This window comes from Labeo rohita, chromosome 14 (genome assembly GCF_022985175.1).
Source record: "Labeo rohita strain BAU-BD-2019 chromosome 14, IGBB_LRoh.1.0, whole genome shotgun sequence".
NCBI lineage: Eukaryota > Metazoa > Chordata > Actinopteri > Cypriniformes > Cyprinidae > Labeo > Labeo rohita.
In genome coordinates, this window is record NC_066882.1 from 26,682,254 (window position 1) to 26,705,744 (window position 23,491).

Genomic DNA, 23,491 nt, shown 5'->3' on the forward strand with positions numbered 1-23,491 from the left:
CTCAGTCGTTGTGGCGTCACACCCACAGAGGCCGCTCCCACGATAGTTGATTGACATGAGCATCTTACCTCAGATCAGCTGTAACAGTCCGCCCTCTTTGTTTCGATGCCGGAGCAGGGATGTAAGTTAGACAAGAATATCTCTGATTGAGCGATTGAGGTGTTGTGTTGCTGGATGTAATAATGAACGTAGTGGTCGTCATTTACTCCTGACATCTGAGCCGCTGAAGATGCAGTGGATTACGTTTGTTTGTGAATGGAATGCGCCTCCCAGTCTACATATATCCGTCTGTGTTTGCGCGAATCATTCATGATCCAGCTTCACTTACAGCAGAAGTGAGCATAAGGGTTTTTTAATGAATCTTCGCGATCGCCTTTCCTAATAATGTACTAGTTAGCAAGTTTAGCGGCTAAATGCGGCTAAATGCGGCTAAAGTAAACAAGATCATTATTCCACAGAGAGAAGAGAGGGGCGGGGCGAGCAGAGCTCATTTGCATTTAAAGCAGCCTCAACCAGAATGAGATGATTTTTGCAGAGCTGATTTTGGCAAGATAAAAAGGGTGTTGTTTTACACAACCATTGAGAATTTTTAACCAAATTATATTATAGACTTTTCATTAAGACCCTAAAGAATCATATCAACTTGTGGAAAATGGGCATCTGATTTAAAATAACATGCTTAGACAGCAATATCAAGCAGCAAAACAAGCTGTTTTATACAGCTAAAAATAGCTGGATGCGAATGAGACCGGAAGCCTTAGGCATGAAATTTACAAATGGCCGCAACTGTTCTTACTGGAAGAAAAAGGTGGATATGTTGCATGTTTAAAGTTTAATATAATCTAATGTTTTGCATTTTTTGACAGCCAAAAAGAGAAGTACAACTTAAAAATTGCAGTAGACATTTTTCCTCTATAAAAAACAGAGTGAGGTTGTTAATGTGATCTGAGCAGACATTACTCCCTATTGAGATTAATAAACTGTTAAATATGATTTCATAGAGGGAAATGTCCAGTTATATGCTGGATATCTGCAGCGCCACACGTCCTGTTTTAAGCGCTGTGGTTTGGATTGCACTAACAGACGTCTCAGAAATGCTGAGTGTGAAACTAAAGCTCTATATCTGGCACAGAAAGGGCAAAACTAACAATAAAATCTCTATCCTGCTTTTATAATCTTATTTTTTATCTATTTTAAGCAGAACATCTGGTGAACTATGGGGAACATTTTCATTGTGGGTGGAATCACTTTTTTCCAGTAAATACATCTTAAGAGCTGTTTATTTTTGTTTAGGAAATGAGGCGAGTTTCTGTTCAACACTAAGTTAACACGAATATATTTGTTGCATAAACTAAATTATGGTTAAATTAGGAAATAGTCATTATATATGCATACGTTTTTACATAGGGCATGCATGCAATTAAAAGATATCTAGAATAAACAAGAATAAAATCATTTGTGTTTCATTGTTTTACTACACATTGTTTCTCCATGAGTTAGTTTGAGTCTTCGCAGTTGGAGGTCAAAGGTTTGGGTCGCTCTGAGGATGTAAGGCTGGACCGTTTCAAATATGACTTATGAGCTCAGACTCTCATCTGAGACAGGAAATGGAGGAGGAGAAATGGCCAGAGATTCCAAACGCTGCTCAAGGATCAACTTTGTGTGAGTTTGCACACTTGAGAATGCTTATTTAAGTTGACGAGAGGGAGAATGTGTTTGCATCACTGTGTGTAAGAGAGAGAGAATGAGAAATGACATGCGTGGAGAATGTTTGACACAGCGCAGCTTAAAGGTGAACGCAGATAAAAATGAACATTTGCTGAAAATATCATCACCCTCAGGCCATCCAAGATGTAGATGAGTTTGTTTTTTTATTCTGCAGTGAATGGGCGCTGTCAGAAACATCACAATTATCCACAAATAATCCACACCACTCCAGTCCATCAATTAATGTCTTGTGAAGCCAAAAGCTGTGTGTTTGTACGAAACAAATCCAACGTTAAGACATTTTTATCTTCAAGCATTGCATCCAGCTGAAAGAATAATAGTAAATAATATTGCTTTCTCCGGGATCCATTGGTTAGCAAGTAATGTAATGTTAAATTTCTTTTATTTTATTTATTTATTTATTTTAAAATTCCACATTAAAAAAAAGTAATATTATGAAATATTATTGCAATTTAAAATAACTGTTTTCTATTTTAATATACTTTAAAATATTATTTATTTCTGTGATGCAAAGCTGAATTTTCAGGATCATTACTCCAGTCTTCAGTGTCAGATGATCCTTCAGAAATCATTCTAATATGCTGATTTATTATCAATGTTGGAAACAGTTGTGCTGCTTAATATATTTTTGGAACCTGGGAACTTTTTTTTTAGGATTCGTTGATGAATAAAAGTTAAAAAGAACAGCATTTATTCAAAATATAAATCTTTTCTAATATAAGTCTTTACTATCACTTTTTTTTTTTAGCAATTTAACACATCCTTGCTGAATAAAAGTATTAATTTCTTTCAAACAAAGAAAGAAAAAATGTACTGACCCCAAATGTTGAATGGTAGTGTATTTCTCTATCTATCTATCTATCTATCTATCTATCTATCTATCTATCTATCTATCTATCTATCTATCTATCTCTCTCTCTCTATATATATATACATATATATAAAGCAGCACAAATGTTTCAATACTGCATCACAATAATAAATAAGTATATTAGAATGATTACTGAAGGATCCTGTGACAATGAAGACTGGAGTAATGATGCTGAACATTTCATATTTAATATTTCACTATATTACTGTTTTTCTGTGTTTTTAATCAAATAAACACAGACTTGATGAACAGAAAATACTTCTTTAAAAAAAAAAAAAAATCCCAAAATGATCCCAAACTTTTGAACAGCAGTGTATGTACACGCACACACAATAATAATATAATATAATATAATATAATATAATATAATATAATATAATATATAAACTGGGAAAAGTTCTTGCTCATCATCAGGTTCATAGGAGGATTCTGAGTCATATGTCAGTGATAACGCTTCAGTCCTAAGAATGACTGGGAAGTGACTGTGGTAATGAGACAAAGTTACAGATTCCTTTAGTGAGTGTCTGACAGTTGTTTACTGCCACCTAGAGGACAAACACAGACACACATGAAGAAATGCTGTTACAATACATATAAACAGTTATGGTTACCAGTGTTGGGAAGGTTACTTTGGAAATGTAATAGGTTACAGATTACAGGTTACTTGATTTAAAATGTAATAAGTAGTGTAACTTTTCAATTACTTTATTAAAGTAATGTAACTTATTACTTTTAATTACTTTTTGATTACTCTTCTAAATTTCTAATATTTTGAACTGTTAATCATTTTGAAACATTTAAACCAGGCAAAGTTAACCCTATAGTAGCACTCAACACTGATCACTGTCAGACTTTCAAAATCCTTTATCACTTGAATTAAAATTATAATAAGTAAGCGATAATATACATCTTTATTTTGCAATAACACCTGGCTGAATGTACATTATCTCACTTATTACACAGCTGCTTGATAGATTATTTATATGTTTCGTGTTAAAATTATTAGACACGGAACACTGATCTGAGTTGAAATATTTGAGCGCAAAGCTTCCATGAAGAAATCAGTTGCTCGCAAATGGCAAGTTCAAACTAGACATTTTAGGGATACAGTGCAGTCATACCACTTGCACAACATTTCACCACATAAATAATTAAGTAGTAGTACTAGTTTGTTAGTTATCTTATAATCCATTACAATGTACAAAAAAAAAAAAAAAAAAATGGCAGCAGCTGTGTTTGTATGAAACAATAGAGCAAGTCCACGATACCAGGATGGCAGAATTAAGAAACTGTCCACATAATATTGAATTAAGCTTTAATATTTTATTAGCTAACAAAACGCAAAGCTTCCGCCAAGAAAATTTATCAAACATATAGCACTGACCTAAGTTGCCCCGAAATAGTCTGAGCTGTGTAATAATTTAATTTAAAGCACAGCCACCACAAATTCAGACTTTTTTTTTTTTTTTTTAACTTATATTTTTGGGCTTTTTATGCCTTTTATTGTGATAGGACAGTAGCGAGATGACAGGAAAGAGCTGGGAGGAGAGAGTGGAGCAGGATCGGCAAAGGACCTTGAGACGGGAATCGAACTCGGGTCACCGTGAGCGCAGTTGCGCTATATGTCATAACAAGATCATAACATAAATAACATCATAACAAGAAATAGTTTAATAGCTATGATACTGGGTTTGAAATCAAATGTTTGCATAGTTATGACAGAAAACACTAGCATCTAACAATGCATTGGAAAAACAATCTTAAAAAATAAAGTTTATGCATAAACCCAAATAGGAAATAAAACAGTTATCGAATAACCATGTGTCCTAAACTCCTGAAACATTGGTGTCTCATTTTAGAGCAGTCAGTGCAATTTAAAAGAAGTCAGTTAAATCTGTAAGTGGGGGTGGGTGTGTGGAAAAATTCAGATGTAATCCCCTTTGTAATCACTGGCATTTTTCAAAAGTAACTGTAATTTAATTACATATTTTTTCTCAGTAACTGTAACTAATTACAATTACATTTATTTTGTAATTAAATTACGTAATTCCGTTACATGTAACTAGTTACTTCCCAACACTGATGGTTACACAACAGCTTATATCATAATAATGAGGAAAAATAAATAAATGGATTAAAAAATAAATAAGGAAATTAAATTAAATTAGAAATTGTCAGGGATTTTTACTTTTTTTTAATTGTTAAAATTAGCATCTGATTCAAATGTTACAAAAAAGCCAGTAGCCAGAAGACAGTAGACAGAAAGAAAGGACACAAATTTGTATAATGACATGGGTATTACACTGGTATTACAACATAAAGTGGTATTACCACTTCCAGAGTGGGTACTACCACTTGACATTTCCAGAGTCCTCATAACTAAACAAGCTTTAAAAACATACTAAGCAAAAGTTTCATTAAACGTAAAAATGCAAATAATTAGGGTTAGGTTTAGGTATAGGGTTATGGTAAGGGGATAGAAAATACAGTTGGTTAAAACCATTAAGCCTAGGAGTCCCCATAAAACATAAAAACCAACATGTGTGAGTATGCCTGGTATTACCTATATTATGGGGAACAAATATCCCCACAAGGATAGTAATATCAGTAAATTCTGACCTTGTGGGGAAGTTTTTTTTTTATCTAAAAATGCTGAAAGTTTTGTGTGAGGGATAGGGTTAGGGAATAGAAAATATAGTTTGTACAGTATAAAAAAGATACTGGGTTAAAAAAAAAAAGAAAAGAAAAGAAAAAAAACAGCGCTGAGTGAAATATGGACAAACCCAGCAATTGGGTTTAACCCAACCTTCTAGATAGTTTCATTTAACTCATTTATTGCTTAAAATTGCTAGATTTCTTGCTTAAAATAAACCCAAAAGGTTGGAAATGAACATTTATTAATATGCTCAATAAATGAATATGAATAAGTCAAATACCCTAGTAGAAAAAAAAGTAATATATTTAAAATAAATTTAATACTGAGCATAGTTCAAATCTATTAACATATTTACTGACATATTGCTCAAGACTTACTGATATAAATATATATATATATATATATATATATACAGGGTGGGCCATTTATATGGATACACCTTAATAAAATGGGAATGGTTGGTGATATTAATGTCCTGTTTGTGGCACATTATAAGTGGTCAGAAACTTGTAAATAACTCATGAAAGAATAAAGTTACGTTAAAACCAAGCACACCATTGTTTTTCTTGTAAAATTCCCAATAAGTTTGATGTGTGATGTATCCATATAAATGGCCCACCCTGTATATATATATATATATATATATATATATATATATATATACACTGTGTGCAGAATTATTAGGCATGTTGATATTCTGGTCATATTTTTTTTCCAAACACATTTTACCAATTCCAAACCACATCAGTCTTAATAACTACTGTCAATTTTGTATTTAATCATTTATATGTGATATATAATTGTCCGTGAAGGCTGGAAGTGAAAAACTCCTTATATTTAGGTGTGCATAATTATTAGGCATGTTTTCTTTTACAGATAAAATGAGCCAAAAAAGATATTTAACCCAGACTGAAAAGTCCAAATTATTAAATGCCCATAAGAAGAATGCAATACTAATGCATTACAAGAATTTGCAAAGTTAAGTCTTGACCATTGGACAGCGAAATGCTTGTTGAGTCTGCATGGTCAGAAAAAACAGGTGGAGAAGAAAAGATGGATGTTAACTGCAAAAGAATTAGGAATTAAGGTGAAGAATTAGGTGTGACACCATCAGGAACCGTTTCCAGTTCTCCAGCGCCACCATTTTCCAGAACTGCAACCTACCTGGAGTCTTCAGAAGTGCAATGTGTCAGGTTCTCAGAGACTTTGCTTGGTAAAAAATCCTAAAAAATGCTCCTGACTTACAAGAATAACAAGCTGATGTGTTGTTAAATACATGAAGACAGTTTTTTTTTTTTTTTTTTTTCTTTTTTTATAGGCTTTATAGACAGATGAGTTGAGAGTGACTCTTGAAGGACAAGCATCACATCCTCTTGTACCTCTGATTCAAGAATTTATCTTCCAAAATCTGGCAGTAATTTTTGGGAGTTCATTTTAGTCCATCTCTGCAAGTCAGACTTTTCAGGATAGGAGACTAAACATGAACTCCCAAAACTTACTGCCAGATTTTGGAAGATAAATTCTTGAATCAGAGGTACAAGAGGATGTGATGCTTGTCCTTCAAGAGTCACTCTCAACTCATCTGTCTATAAAGCCTATAGAAAAAAAAAAAAAAAAAAAAAAAAAAAAAACTGTCTTCATGTATTTCACAACACATCAGCTTGTTATTCTTATTAAGTCAGGGGCATTTTTTAGGATTTTTTACCAAGCAAAGTCTCTGAGAACCTGACACATTGCACTTCTGAAGACTCCAGGTAGGTTGCAGTTCTGGAAAATGGTGGCGCTGGAGAACTGGAAACGGTTCCTGATGGTGTCACACCTAATTCTTCACCTTAATTCCTAATTCTTTTGCAGTTAACATGCATCTTTTCTTCTCCACCTGTTTTTTCTGACCATGCAGACTCAACAAGCATTTTGCTGTCCAATGGTCAAGCCTTAACTTTGCAAATTCTTGTAATGCATTAGTATTGCATTCTTCTCATGGGCATTTAATAATTTGGACTTTTCAGTCTGGGTTAAATATCTTTTTTGGCTCATTTTATCTGTAAAAGAAAACATGCCTAATAATTATGCACACCTAAATATAAGGAGTTTTTCACTTCCAGCCTTCACGGACAATTATATATCACATATAAATGATTAAATACAAAATTGACAGTAGTTATTAAGACTGATGTGGTTTGGAATTGGTAAAATGTGTTTGGAAAAAAAATATGACCAGAATATCAACATGCCTAATAATTCTGCACACAGTGTATATATAATTAAGCTTTATTTGGAGTACTATGTGTGCACAATGCACATTTCTTAATATCACACATAAAATGTGTTTAAAATGTGTTTCTCACTAATAATGAGAAATGTATGATCTTTGAATAATTTTTGTTTAATCTTTAAATGCAAGATGCAATGGTTTCACTTTAGCATAATCAATTATACTTAAATATATCTTTAGTTGGACCTCTGCACAGTTAAAGTGCATTAAGCACAAACGTTTTTCCAATTTAGCAGACATTGCTAGTTTAGTACACTAAGTAGAATTGCAGGGAATTTTTTTTATAAAGTACATAAATACTGTATGTAAATATATTTATAGTATAACAGCATGAAATAAATACATTTTAGTACATTTATTTTTCACTAGGGTACACATTTAATTTTAAATTGCTTGTTAATAAATGTTCACCTTTTGATTATTGCTGATGCCTCTAGTAATTATGTGTCTTTTTTGTAATTTGCGACCAATTTTGGGTTCATTTTAAGCCAGCCATAGTCATTTTAAATAATAGTTAAATTAAATATAGCAGTTAAACATTTAATCCAACCTCAGTACAGTGTGCAGTATAAAAACCATTATGGCTATACAAAGTCCCCATTATATTATGAATCAGTGTGTGTTTGTGTGTGTGTGGTACATGCAGTATTAACTGTACTGTATGCATAAACGCATCTTCACAACCTAATAAGAGTGCGTTTAAAAACTCAAAACTACGTGCAACGTATTTGATCATCCGTACACTTTGTATGTACTCAACTATAAACAGAACCGTAATTATATTTAAAACCATCATTCATTTTATAGGCTATATAATAATCCAGGTATAATAAATGTGTATTTGTATAATCAATGCAATACTTTAATGATATAGCTACTGTAATACAGCTAGCCAATAAAATCAATTGGCTGTAAAGTGTAGATAATAATACCACGTAATAATAAATCGTATAGTAATGCGCTGTACGTGCTGAATGACACAAGGCAGTGCGGCTAAGTGTTAATGTAAAGCAGCAGCATTACTGTAGTACGAGCGGCTCCAGTGCGCTGAACTTGTCCTGTGCTTCCCACGACTGTCAGAGGAAGCAGAAGCCGCGTGTCATCATCATTTGAATACAGAGGCCTTGATTTACAGTGGCGCTCATTTGTCGCTTTTATTGCGGCTCTTTGATGTGCGGCGCGCGAGACCCTTTGAAATGCACGAGCGCTTTCTGATGTAAAGAGTCACGAGCGCCGCTCTGGCTCCCGAAGACCAGCCAACACCACATTATCACGGCCTTCATCACCTCAAACATCATCATCATGAACTTCATCACCGTTAGATATCATATCAGTGTTGCCAAGTGTTGGGCTACTTTAACACCGTTGCCGCGGGTTGTTTTCATGCGACGCCAATAAGGTGATATTTAGCTCCTGGAATGCGAATTTTACTAGGGGAACTGCGCCAAAACCTTTTTTTTTTCTCTCCCCTGATAGTTTTGAGTAGCAATAGGTCAGGTCTTGTTATGAAAACCTGGCAACCCTGATCATCATCATCACCACTTTTAACTAGCTCTAATAATACTAGAGATCATCTTTATTATTTTTGACATACCATCATCATCATAATGATCTTCATCACCTAGCATCTTCATCGCAGTCTTCATCATATGAAAGGTCAAAGTTCGACCTTTATGGAAGTTTTGTTGTGAATGTTCTTAACGTGTGAGATGCGTCTATTATAATGGTGCGTTTGTCGCCAAGATGAAGAGGTGAAGGCGGCCTCTCGGTTGATCACGTCGGTGATTTGGCGCCCTTCCGGCCTGTCAGCGGCACCTGTGCGTGTGTCATAAATCAGCTCAGGTGGGTGTCCTCTGACGTGACGTCAGCGCTGGGCAAACAAACGCGCGCCCGCGAGCGCTCGGGTAAGGTGAAGTTCAGTTAAAGTAAAACTTTCAGCTCGCGAGGAAAATGTCCGTGAGCTTCCTGCTAGACACGGCCATGTACGGCAACCCAGCGAGACACCTGAACCTCAGCCAGCCTCACCTGAACGTCTACCCGTCCGCGCCGTACCCGGACTACAGCGGATACCACCCGGGTCCGGCCCTCGGGAATGACCTGCATCACACCGGCAGTTCGTGGAGTCCCGGGTTCGGCCCAGGTTCCCGCGACGACTGGCCGCCACTGTACGGCCACGGGACGGGTCACTCGCTCCCGGTGAACGGCGTGGAGGTCAACATCATTCCGCCGGTGGACCAGGGGCTGCTGAGCGGTGGTCCGAGCGCGCCTGTAGAGAGAGAAGAGCCGCCGGATTGGATGAGACGCGCCGGGGCTCCCGCGAACCAGGGTGAGACATCAGCACACATCCTAAGTCCAAATCCATTTATTAACTCACAGCACGCTATTTTACTTATTCCACACTATCAAAAAAGTACTATGCTAATACCATGTTATTTGGACATGCATAATGGTAACATCATTAAGGTTTTTTTTTTTTTTTAGATATGTACCATGAAATTTAATGCTTTTATGAAATATACCATAGTAGTACAGTGAGATAAGACAATACCTTTGGTAACACCGTGCTTATTAGACACAGTAATGATAATACCAGTTTGATACTTTAATGAAATATGCTATAGTAGTATAGATTTCTGGACAATACCATTTTTTTTTGTTTGTTTTTTTTCGGACATGCATCAAGGCAATAGCATGTAATTTGATGCTTTTATAAAATATACCATAAAAACATAATGCTTTTGGACAATAACATTGGTAATACCATGTTTTTTTGGAAATATACAATAGCAGTACATTGGAAATACCATGTTTTTGGAGATGCATCATGGTAATACCATGTTTTTTTAGACATACATTATGGTAATACCATGTAATTTGATACTTTTATGAAATGTACTACTGTAGTAGAGTTTTTTTTTTTTTTTTTTTTTTTTTTTTTGACAATATCATTGGTAATACCATGTTTTTTGGACATGCATCATGGTAATACCCTGTTTTTGTAGGCATACATCATGGTAATAACATGTTATGTGATGCTTTTAAAAAATACACCATAGTAGCCTAGTGTTCTTGAACAATGCCACTGGAAATACCATGTTTTTAGACATGCATCATGGTAATACCATGTAATGTGATGCTTTAATAAAATATACTATAGTAGCACAGTATTTCTGAACAATACCATTGGAAATACCATGTTTTTAGACATGCATTATGGTAATATCATGCTTTTTAAATGTACACATCACATACAAACAAATTTGATGCTTTTATAAAATATATCATAGTTTTAAAGTATTTTTGAACAATACCATTGAAATTGGACATTTTTTATAAAATCATGGTAACACCATACTTTTTTAAACATACATCACATACAAACAACATGGTAATACCATGCTTTTTTAAATGTACATGTGGTAATACCATGTAATTTGACACTTTTATAAAATATACCATAGTAGCCCAGTATTTTTGAACAATACCATTGGAAATACCATGTTTTGGACATGCATCATGGTAATACCATGTTTTTTTAGACACACATCATGGTAATACCATGTAATTTGATGCTTTTATGAAATATACCATAGTAGCCCAGTGTTTTTGGACAATATCATTGGTAATACCATGTTTTTTTAGACATATTCCATGTAATTTCATGCTTTTTGGAAATATACAATAGCAGTACATTGTGTGTGTTTTTCTTTTGCACAATACCATTAAAAATACCATGTTTTTGGACATGCATCATGGTAATACCATGTTTTTAGACATGTACAATGGGATTTTTTAAATATCCCATAGTAGTACAGTGTTCTTTGATCAAAACAGTTAACAACATGCAAAACCATTGGACTACCAGCTAAAAGTCATGGTGTATCAATATGGAAATCATACATTACCATGGTATATATCAGTATTGCCCAGTGTAATCACCTGATACCATTCAATGAACCATTTTATAAGTACAGAAAGTTAAAGTTTTGCTTGAAAAAACATTTATAAGTGTTCTGTTTCTGTTATAAAAAAATTTCTGCTCTTTGTGAGCTACAGTCACATGTGATCCACACAGAGATCCGTCTATGAATCCGTCGTCACAGCAGAGAGATGAAAAACACCAACAGAATTCATCTGTTTGATCTCTGATGATCTACAGATCTAAAGGAGCATGTAGCTGAACAGCCAATAATAGTGTTTGCAGCCTTATCGGAAGTGCATTATAGCTAATAGTTTACCGAGTGATAAACTAATCTCTTCAGGGAATATTTGTGTAAATATGTCACACACAGTCAGGTCGGTGAAGTTATAAAGCTCAGACGGAAACAGAGCATTGGGAAACGTGGAGATTTAATTCCAACAGCTTTGGTAAATTTGTTGCATGATCTTTGTAATGCTCCGGATCTGTTGCTTCTGTTGTTGTCATTGAGCAATTTGATTCAATTAATTTAAAATGTGTCACATTCATACATGGTCATATTTCTTAAACAGTACAGAAGGAAGAACTGGAGCTCATTAGATTAGTCTTCAGCTCTCAAAGGACCGTTGTCTAACACAGTTGGTCAAGATGCAAATGCGGTCACCGTGTTTGACTGTACAAACTTTCTGATATTGTCACATGAACGAAGAATATGGACCATGTGACTAAAACAAATATAGATGAGAATGTTCAGGAAACTGCTGAAAATATGAAACGCTGTTCATTTTCCTTTAGAAACACGTGTACGTGGCTCACCTAACTTATCTAAATGACCTACTTATTTCTATAGTAACATATCTGTTGTTTTTATATAGAGCTAATTATAACAGACTAACCCAGATCCAAAGCTTACTCTGGAAGAATGCATGAGGAAATGATTTATTTACATTATTACCTTTATTTTGTGAATGAGTCATTTTCACTCTTTTAAATGCAATCTACTGCTGCCCCCTACTGGAAAACATTGATATACTCCCAATGCTTCTAATAAATAGGACTTTCTTTTGATCCTCTGGTTAAAAATAGAGACATTTAACACTGGAGACAATTAAAAACTTGATTTGAATAGAGTTTGATGTTGCTAATAAATAGATAAATAGATGCAGTACTCTAATAAGCATAAAATACATAGCACACAAAGATTTTATTAAAACAGTAAATTTTAATTAAAATTAAACACTGTTATCAAGGCATTTATGACTATAAACAAACACATTTTAAATATGGCTATGACAGGGTTATTATAGTTTATTTCAAATATTTGTAAACATTTGTAAGTTTTATTTAGTTTAATTTGAAAAAAGTAAACAAAAAATTTTGTTGCTTGATAAAATAAATAAATATGTTAAAAAAATACAATACAATATTTAAAAAAAAAAAAAAAAAAAAAAAAACCTGAACTTATTTTATTACTTAATTTACCTTGACATACTAAAATAATATCTAAAACTTAAATGGACATAAAATTAATAAAAACTATATACACATTAAAAAGCTAACCAAAAAAAAAATGGACAAAAGAAACAAAATTACTAAAACTTTAATGAAAATTAAAATGAAAAGAGAAAATAGAAAAATAAAACTAATTTAAAATATATTTTAAAAAATAAATGTATTTTATTTTTATTTTTTTAAAACTTATTTTATATCAGCAACATTTATCATTTTTATTTATTTTAACTTGACGTACTAAAATAATAACTAAAATGAAAACAAACATAAGATTAATAAAAACTAAAAAAAAATTAATAGCAACTAAATTACTAAAACTTGTGAAAATTACAATGAAAATTACTAATGAAAATTAGTATAAAAAAAATGAAAATTACAATAAAACAGAAAATACAAAAATAAAACTAATTTAAAATATTAAAAAGAAAATAATAAAAACAAGCTTATTTTTATCAGCTATATTTCTCATTTTCATTTAACTTAGTTTATCTTGATTTAATAAAATAAAACCTAAATTTAAAACAGAGATAAAATTAATAAAACACTATATACACATAAAAAAACAACAGAATTACTAAAACTTTAATAAAAAATTAAAATGAAAACAGAAAATACAAAAATAAAACTAATTTAAAATATTAAAAGTAAAATAAAATGTTAAAATCCTAAACTTATTTCGTATGAGCTACATTTCTCATTTTCATTTAGTTTAACTTGACATACTAAAATAATAACTAAAACAAAAATGGAGATAAATTAATGAAAACTATATACACAATACACATAAAAAAGGACAAAAGCAACTAAATTACTAAAACTTTAATGAAAATTACAATGAAAATAAATAAAACTAATTTAAAATATTACAAATAAATTATTAAAAAGCTAAACTTATTCTTATCAGCTACATTTCTCATTTTCATTTAGTTTAACAATGCACTAAAATAATAACTAAATAAATAACTAAAACAGAGATAAAATTAATAAAAACTATATACACATTTTGAAAAAAAAGGACAAAAGCAACAGAATTACTAGAACTTTAATGAAAATTAAAGTAAAAACAGAAAATACAAAAATGAAACAAATTCAAAACATTATGCAAAGATTTTATTTCAGTTAGATGCCAAGGAAGTATTTCTAATTTTCCGTAATAATATGTCAGTGACACTAAAACAAAACTGTGATGCTGTAACATGCGGTCTAGTTAGGCAGCACATTAAGGTTTGTACTGGCGTCTGCTGATATGTGCTTCTGTCTTTATCTCTTTATGCTGTTTTTATTACAGTCATCATATGATTGTGATGATTTGTGTGTGCGTATAATGAGGTTAAACACTGTAAACCCTGATTTACTGAGTGCACACAGATCCAAGTTTCATTTTTTGCCTTCTCAGAGATAAACCACAGTAAAAATCAGTTATCCATTTAAAACCCATTTAAAACCGAGCTACTCAACTAACTACATGTTTGACGCCCACTTAACAAGAACTTCTGTTAGTTCAACAAGGCGTAATCGCTGTACAAATAATCGCTTTTCCCAGGGCTTTTACCAAACATGTTATGCATTAGTAATGTCACAGACATATATATGTTCGTTAAAGGAAAGAGATAAACGAGGGCGCCATCGTACAGAGACACAGTGAGTCAGCGGTGTGTGACACCGGAGGAAACAGCGCATGAAGGTGTTGCCTAATGTTAGCTGCTCGATTATTCATCCTCGTGTCTAAACACAAGGCGTCTTGAGAGTCGAACGAAGTGAAAGATTTTTCGAAAAGCTAATAGTAGCAGAGGCCAGGGAGTCTGAGGCAACGCCGCACCCTGCTGTGTGCACTGTGGGAGGACCGGAGGGCACTGATAAGGGGACGAGACTCTGTGTGTGTGTGTGTGTGTGTGTGTTTATACACGTCAGCCAAAGCTGCTGAAGAAAAGGGAAGAAAACTGTTGAGAAAGAGTTTCAGTCTATGAAAATTTCATTCAGGGGTTTTCAGAACAAGCAGTCCAGACTGTGTGTGCTTCAGTGTTATTTTAGTATCACTGAGATGCTATTATAGTTGTTTTTGTAACATTTAAAAAGTAAAATTTAATATTTTTGTATTTTTCATTTAATTAAAGTTAAAGTTTTAGCAATACTAAATTGTTTTTGTACTATTTAACTAGTAAAATATGTTTTTAGTTTTGCATTTTCCATTTTAATTTTATTTTCGGTTAGTTTTAGATCATTTTGACATGCAGTTTTTCATTCTTTAGTTACTATTTTTATATCTTGTATCTATATAATTATTAATTATTAGGCAGAATAAAAAAGTGGTGCTGGGCAACAATTAATTGTGATTAATCACATCCAAAATAAAAGTTTTTATGTTTTATTTAAAAAGTAAAATTAAATATTTTTGTATTTTTCATTTAATTACAGTTAAAGTTTTAGCAATACTAAATAATTATTGTAGTATTTAACTAGTAAATTATGTTTTTAGTTTTGCATTTTCCATTTTATTTTCAGTTAGTTTTAGATCATTTTGACATGCAGTTTTGTCATTTTTTAGTTACTATTTTTATAATTCTACATCTAATTTCTATATATAATAATTATATATAGAATTATAATTATTAATTATTACTTATTTATTATCACTTATTTAGTTAAACTAAATCAAATTGAGAAATACTACTCATATATATATATATATATCTTAGTTCTATTTTATATTTTCCATTTTATATTAGTTAAAGTTTTAGTCATTTTGTTGTGTGTTTTAGTTATTGTTACCTTTAATAATCTATAGCTTTTATACAGGTACATAGTCAGAAATATAACTATTTTTTATTTTATTTTTAGTTATTTTAGTACATCAGGTTCAACTAAAATAAAATGAGAAATGTTGCTTTGGAAACTAGCTGAAAAATCTGCTTAAGTTTTTATAATTTATTTTATTTCAACGTTTATTATAATGATAATAATAGGGAAAATTTATTCCGAATTTAAGATGAACTAAATATAATCCAAGAGTGTGCGCACTATTAATAATCCTTTTTAAAAGTCCTCCTTGATTACTTTATCAGATTTAAACAGCTTCATATTTACACAGTCACAATGCTTAACCAGAGATCTGTGTTTGGTGTATGATTCAATAAACACACGATGATGCCAATGTAGACATAAACACTGACTGACTGACACTCATCATCAGTGGTGAATCACAGATGATGTTGGTGATAATGTAAAAAGCCATTTCTCAGGAAAAAAATTGTAATTCAGAGTAAGAATGAAAAAAAAAATCCAAAAATCAGAAATCTCTCAAATGCTCAAGACTTTGTTCTCTTTTTTGGAGATGCAGCCTTTAACTTCCTCAGAGCTGGAGGATTAGTTTATAACGCTACTGAGTTTCTGGGTGTTATTAAAGCCAAAGTTTCATTTATAAAATGAAACAGTGCTAACAGTGTCACTCCAACAGTCCATTAACTAAACTATATTTTGATGAGTAAAAGTGAAAAGAAGGATGTATTAGTACAAAATGGACTTATTTGAACTCTTGAGTTCACTCACTAAATGTCTGATTTAGCAATTTAAAGGTCATTGCGAAAAAAGACTTCTAAGAACAGCAGATTTAGACACTTGCTTTGCAGCTTTCTAAAATAATGCAATCACGTTTTAATTGACTTAAGATGTTGAGTTTCATTCAGCAGGGGTAAGATGAGGTTATGTGCTTTAGCACAGGTTAACAATAATGTCAGATAAACAGAACATCTCAAGAGGAACCAAAAGTGTGAAAGGAACATGAAAGTAGTTTACCACACTCCTTATTCTCACATACTATCAGATATCCTCAATTAGCCTCTGTAGAGGAGTATTCATGTTAATATTAACAGGAGATCTGTTCTGGATGGTGACTAATAATAAAAACAGGAAATGAGATCTCAAGTGCTGCCCTTCCTTTCTGACAGACAAACACTTCAAAAACATTGCCACACATTTCTATTTGCTTAAGCGTACAAGTGCCCTTTTACTGAAAAAGCAATGAACCATCACGTCTTCCATCAGTGAACTGATCATTTAGATGAGATTTAAAGTCCAAGCTGCGCAAACGAACTAAAATACATCAAAGGAAGTTTTATTCCTTTATATATACTGAAAGTTTATTACAGAGTGGTTTGTTCAGTATCATTTGCTTGATTTTATTATTACACTTTATCTATTTGCTTCTGTAGACTTTAATTAAAGGCCATTTTCTTAAAAAGAGTTTTTTTTCCACTTCAGTGGCACTCACATACATCAAACGTAGCAGTTTTATTCCAATCTATATTCTGTAGATTTTTACTGAAGAGTTTGTTTATATATAATTTGCCTGATTTTATTACTGCACTTTATCCATTTGTGTCTGATTTCAATTACAGTACATATTTTCCAAGGTGGTTTTCTCAAAAAAGTGTTTTTTCTCCACTTCAGCAGGGCTTATATACAGGTGCATCTCAATAAATTAGTCGAATGTCGTGGAAAAGTTCATTTATTTCAGCAATTCAACTCAAGTGAATTAAGTTTCCACAGTCTGTGATGATTTGAGTGCAATGTCATCTGCTGGTGTTGGTCCACTGTGTTTTTTGAAAACCAAAGTCACTGCACCCTTTTACCAAGAAATTTTAGAGCACTTCATGCTTCCTTCTGCTGACCAGCTTTTTAAAGATGCTGATTTCACTTTCCAGCAGGATGTGGCACCTGCCCACACTGCCCAAAGCACCAAAAGTTGGTTAAATGACCGTGGTGTTGGTGTGCTTGACTAGCCAGCAAACTCACCAGACCTGAACCCCATAGAGAATCCATGGGGTATTGTTAAGAGGAAAATGAGAAACAAGAGTTCAAAAAATGCAGATGAGCTGAAGGCCACTGTCAAAGAAACCTGGGCTTCCATAGCACCTCAGCAGTGCCACAGACTGATCACCTCCACGCCACACCAAACTGAGGCAGTAATTAAAGCAAAAGGAGCCCCTAAGTGTTGAGTACATATACAGTAAATGAACATACTTTCCAGAAGGCCAACAATTCACTTTTTTTTATTTATTTATTTTTTATGAAGTATTCTAATTTGTTGAGATTTGGTGGGTTTTTGATAAATGTGAGTGTCTGTCAGTCTGTGTGCACTGAATTTTTTTTAATACATGAGTTTCACAATTTGAGTTGAATTACTGAAATAAATTAACTTTTCCACAACATTCAAATTTATTGAGATGCACCTGTACAACAAACTTAGCAATTTTATTCCTATCTATATTCTGAAGATTTTTACTGAGCGGTTTGTTTATTATTTTGTTATGTATAATTATTATTATTCCTGATTTTATTTATTGCATTTAATGTATTTCCATCTGTAGATTTCAATTACAATACTTGTTTTACAGTTTTTTTTTTTCTCCACTTCAGCAGTAGTTACACAGACCAAGCATAACGTTTTATTGCTGTCTATATTCTTAAGATTTTTACTGAGGGGTTTGTTCATTTGCCTGATTTTATTTATTGCACTTTATGTACTTGCATCTGTAGATTTCAATTACAATACGTTATTTTAAAGAGTTTTTTCTCTACCTTAGCAGTACTTATATAGACCAGACTTAACGGGTTTATTCCTATCTGTTTTCTGTAGATTTTTACTGAGTAGTTTGTTCATATATCATTTGCCTGATTTTATTATTTTACTTTATCTATTTGTGTCTGATTTCAATTACAGTACATATTTTTAAGGTGGTTTTCTCAAAGAGTTTTTTTTCTCCACTTCAGCAGTGTTTACGTCCACCAAAATTAGCAATTTTATTCATGTATATATTCTGAAGATTTTTACTGAGGGGTTTGTTCATTTTCCTTATTTTATATGTTGCACTTTATGTATTTGCTTCTGTAGATTTCAATGACAAGACATATTTTAAAGCATTTTTTCTCTGATTTTTACTGAGGAGTTTGTTCATATATCATTTGCCTGATTTTATGTTTGCACTTTGTCTATTTGTGTCCGATTTCAATTACAATACATATTTTTAAGGCATTTTTTTTTACACATTTCTATTTGCTTAAGTGTATAAGTGCCCTTTTTACTGAAAAAGCAATGAACCATCACGTCTCCCATCCAATCTGCACAAACGAACTAAAATACATCAAAGGAAGTTTTATTCCTTCATATATACTGAAAGTTTATTACAGAGTGGTTTGTTCAGTATCATTTGCTTGATTTTATTATTGCACTTTATCTACTTGCTTCTGTAGACTTCAATTAAAGGCCATTTTCTCAAAAAGAGTTTTTTTCCACTTCAGTGGCACTCACATACATCAAACTTAGCAGTTTTATTCCTATCTAAATTCTGTAGATTTTTACTGAAGAGTTTGTTTATATGATTTTATTTCTTGCATTTAATGTATTTGCATCTGTAGATTTCAATTACAGTACTTGCTTTAAAGTTACACAGACCAAGCTTAACAGTTTTATTCCTCTCTATTTTCTGAAGATTTTTACTGAGTAGTTTGTTCATATATCATTTGCCTGATTTTATTATTGTACTTTATCTATTTGTGTCTGATTTCAATTACAGTACATATTTTTCAAGGCAGTTTTCTCAAAAAGATTTTATCTCCACTTCAGCAGTGCTTACATACACCAAACTTAGCAATTTTATTCCTATTTATATTTTGAAGATTTTCACTGGGAGATTTATTAATTTGCCTGATTTTATTTATTGCACTTTATGTACACTGTAAAAAAATAAAAAAAACAATTTGTTGAGTCAGCTTAAAATAATTTGTTACCCTGCTGCCTTAAAATTTTAAGTTCAGTCAACTAAAATAAGTTTATTCAACTTGAAATGTTAAGTTGTACTAAGTAAGAACTTAGATATTTGTGTTTGCTAAACCTAACAGATGGGTAAGTAATCCAGCTGCCTTAAAATCTGAAGTTGATTCAATTCAAATATCTAAGTTGTCACTTAGTATAATTTAACATTTCAAGTTAAATAAACTTTTTTTTTGAGTTGACTGAACTTAAAATGTTAAGGCAGCCAGGTTACAAATTATTTTAAGTTGACTCAACAAATTGCTTTTTAAAGTGTACTTGCATCTGTAGATTTCAATTACAAGACATATTTTAAAGAGTTTTTTCTCTGCTTCAACAGTACTTACACAGACCAAACTTAGCTATTTTATTGCTGTCTATATTCTAAAGATTTTTACTGAGAGGTTTGTTCATTTGCCTGATTTTATTTATTGCACTTTATGTACTTGCATCTGTAGATTTCAATTACAATACGTTATTTTAAAGAGTTTTTTCTCTACCTTAGCAGTACTTAACGGGTTTATTCCTGTCTGTTTTCTAAAGATTTTTACTGAGCAGTTTGTTCATATATTATTTGCCTGTTTTTATTATTGTACTTTATCTATTTGTGTCTGATTTCAATTACAGTACATTTTTTAAGGCGGTTTTCTCAAAAAGAGTTTTTTCTCCACTTCAGCAGTGTTTACATACACCAAACTTAGCAATTTTATTCCTATATATATTCTGAAGATTTTTACTGAAGGGGTTTGTTCATTTTCCTGATTTTATGTATTGCACTTTATCTTTTTGCTTCTGTAGATTTTAATTATAAGACATATTTTAAAGAGTTTTTTCTCCGATTCAGCAGTACTTATATAGACCAAACTTTCACCAAACTTAGCTATTTTATTCCTATCTATATTCTAAAGATTTTTATTGAGGAGCTTTTTATATGCCTAATTTTATTTTATGGCACTTGATGTACTTGCATCTGTAGATTTCAATTACAATTTTTAAGGCATTTTTCTCAAAAAGAGTTTTTTCTCCACTTCAGCGGTTTACATACACCTTAGCAATTTGTATTCATATCTGTATTCTGAAGATTTTCACTGAGGGGTTTGTTCATTTGGCTGATTTTATGTATTGCATGTTTGTATTTGCATTTGTAGATTTTAATTACATTATACATTTTAAAGAGTTTTTCTCCACTTCAGCAGTACTTACACAGACCAAACTTGGCAGTTTTATTCCTATCTATATTCTGAAGATTTTTACTGAAGGGTTTATTCATATATCATTCACCCTGATTTTATTCCTAAAAACCTGAACATCTAGTTTTTCTGTCTGTTGACAGCATTTTCGGATTGATAAAAGGAGATATCCAAAATCCCCTCTATTAAAACATTGAACATTAATATGCTTCTAATTCTGATTGTTTTCAATTTCTAAATAGTAAATTCTTTACCCTGTTGACCTAGAATTTCTTACCCTAAATACACTAAATTTAATGATTGGAATCTGACACTCAGATAGAAATCCAGCCCAGTAATATCTATAAAATGATTTTCAAAAGCCTTCTTCAGTAACCACACCTCAATATGGAAATTAAAAATAACTCTGTTGTGATGGCAGGAGGAAAGACACGGACGAAGGACAAATACAGAGTGGTGTACAGTGACGTCCAACGCCTGGAGCTGGAGAAGGAATTTCATTTCAGTCGCTACATTACTATCAGACGGAAGGCAGAGCTCGCGGTGGCCCTGAGCCTATCGGAACGCCAGGTAGGTCGATTAAGCATGAAAAGAGGAAGTTAAACGAACGTGTTTTTGCTGTGAGATTCGTCTAATTATAACTGAGTTTCTTGAGAAAGCACATGATGTTGCAGTACAGAATTAGATGCATGTTTCGTGATATGCAGACAGAAACCACAAGAAAAACACCTAAATTAAATGTGCTACAACTTTTAGAAAGAGGAAGATGATAGTCAATGCCTTTTTAAAATTTCATTACTCAGTTCTGTGGGAACGGTGAGTGTAATACGTTCTACATTTCACTTCAAAGTCATAACAATGAAACAAGCAATTATATTTCTCTAAAAGAAAATGCACATTTTTTTAAGATAATGAAAATTAAGATTGTGTTCATCATATAATTTAGTGCATTACTTTCCATATTCTCATTACTGTAATGCAAAAACATGGGTGGGAAAATAAAGTATGATGAATAAATGAACATACGCTTAAAATTAGAATCTAATGAGAGTAATAAAAAAATCAAATGATTTACAGGTGAAGATCTGGTTTCAAAACAGACGAGCCAAAGAAAGGAAAATTAACAAGAAGCGACTCCAGCAGGCTCAGCAGAGCTCCACGCCTACACCAGTCAGCGCGTCCAGCCACGCCAACACCGCCATGGTCAGCAGCACCAATAACGGCTTGATGACAGACAATATATCGACCAGCATCAAAGAGGAATACTGAAAACTCTTCCAAACAGAAGGATAAACAGTACATGTTTACACGGTTTCAGTGACACTAAGTGGAGCGTTCATATTGCACTACACGAATGACACGCAAACACGTTTTATTGTGAATAACGTGCACAGTATTTCAATTTTTGTAAAAAATTATGATCTCAGAGTATGTTGAACGACTGAAGACACGCGTCATAATGCTTTCTAAATTTCTAACTGCTTTTGATATGACCTCACTATCTACTGATGATGATTTGATGACTATATTTGTATCACTACTGCTTTGCTTTACTATGTAAAATATTTTTCACCTACTAGATGATGGAAAAATAACTTTTTTAAAGGAGTCAACTGGTGCCTCTGTGTAATCATTTGTAAAAAGTGCATAATTTTATTAAAAGATAATATTTGAGGGAACTGCCGACATTCTAAATCTCACAAAAATATATAATACTTTTAAGACCACTTTTAAGACCAAGATTTTTTGCATTTCAACATTATTTTCACAACAGTTAAGTACATTTTTCTCCAAATTCCCTATGTTGTAATGAGAATCATTACTTTTGTTTTTTTTGTAATTGCCATTTTCAGTGACAATTCTCATAGTAAGTAATTTTTTAATAAAATATTTTAAAATGGCTTTTTTTGTCAGCATAAATTAAATACTTTAATGGTGTATAAATACTTCACAATTTAAATACATTTTAATATATATTAAAATTTAATTCTTGCACATTACTAAGTTTGGTAACACTTGAAGCTTTTATGTATAATGCATTATAAAGGTACACTTGAAAAAAACTATTTGTTGAGTCAACTTAAAATAGTTGTTACCCGGCTGCCTTAAAATTTTAAGTTCAGTCAATTCAAAAAAGTTTAGTCAACTTGAAATGTTAAGTTGTACTAAGTGACAACTTAGATATTTGAGTTGATTTAAATTAAAATTTTAAGGCAGCTGGGTAACGTACCCAGCTTTTAAGCTTTACAAACCAAATTTTTTCAGATGTCTAAGTTGTCACTTAGTACAACTTAACATTTCAAGTTGACTAAACTTTTTTAACAAACTATTTTAACATTAAGAATTCTTCTATTAAGTCAACTTAAATATCTAAGTTGTCACTTAGTCAACTTAACATTTTAAGAATTTTTTAAGTCAACTCAAATATCTAAGTTGTCACTTAGTATAACTTAACATTAAAATTTTTTGTTAAGTCAACTCAAATATCTAAATTGTCACTTAGTACAACTTATCATTAACTGAACTCAAAAT

At 32.2% G+C, this 23,491-nt stretch overlaps 1 protein-coding gene across 1 annotated transcript; it reads left to right on the forward strand.

Moving 5' to 3' along the window:
- The first annotated feature begins 9,384 nt into the window (after positions 1–9,384).
- On the forward strand, positions 9,385–22,825 carry cdx1a (caudal type homeobox 1a). Its single transcript, XM_051127113.1, has 3 exons — positions 9,385–9,856; positions 21,381–21,529; positions 22,037–22,825. The coding sequence occupies exons 1-3, from the start codon at positions 9,481–9,483 to the stop codon at positions 22,226–22,228; spliced, it is 717 nt and encodes a 238-aa protein (XP_050983070.1). The 5' UTR covers positions 9,385–9,480; the 3' UTR covers positions 22,229–22,825.
- The last annotated feature ends 666 nt before the right edge of the window (positions 22,826–23,491 follow it).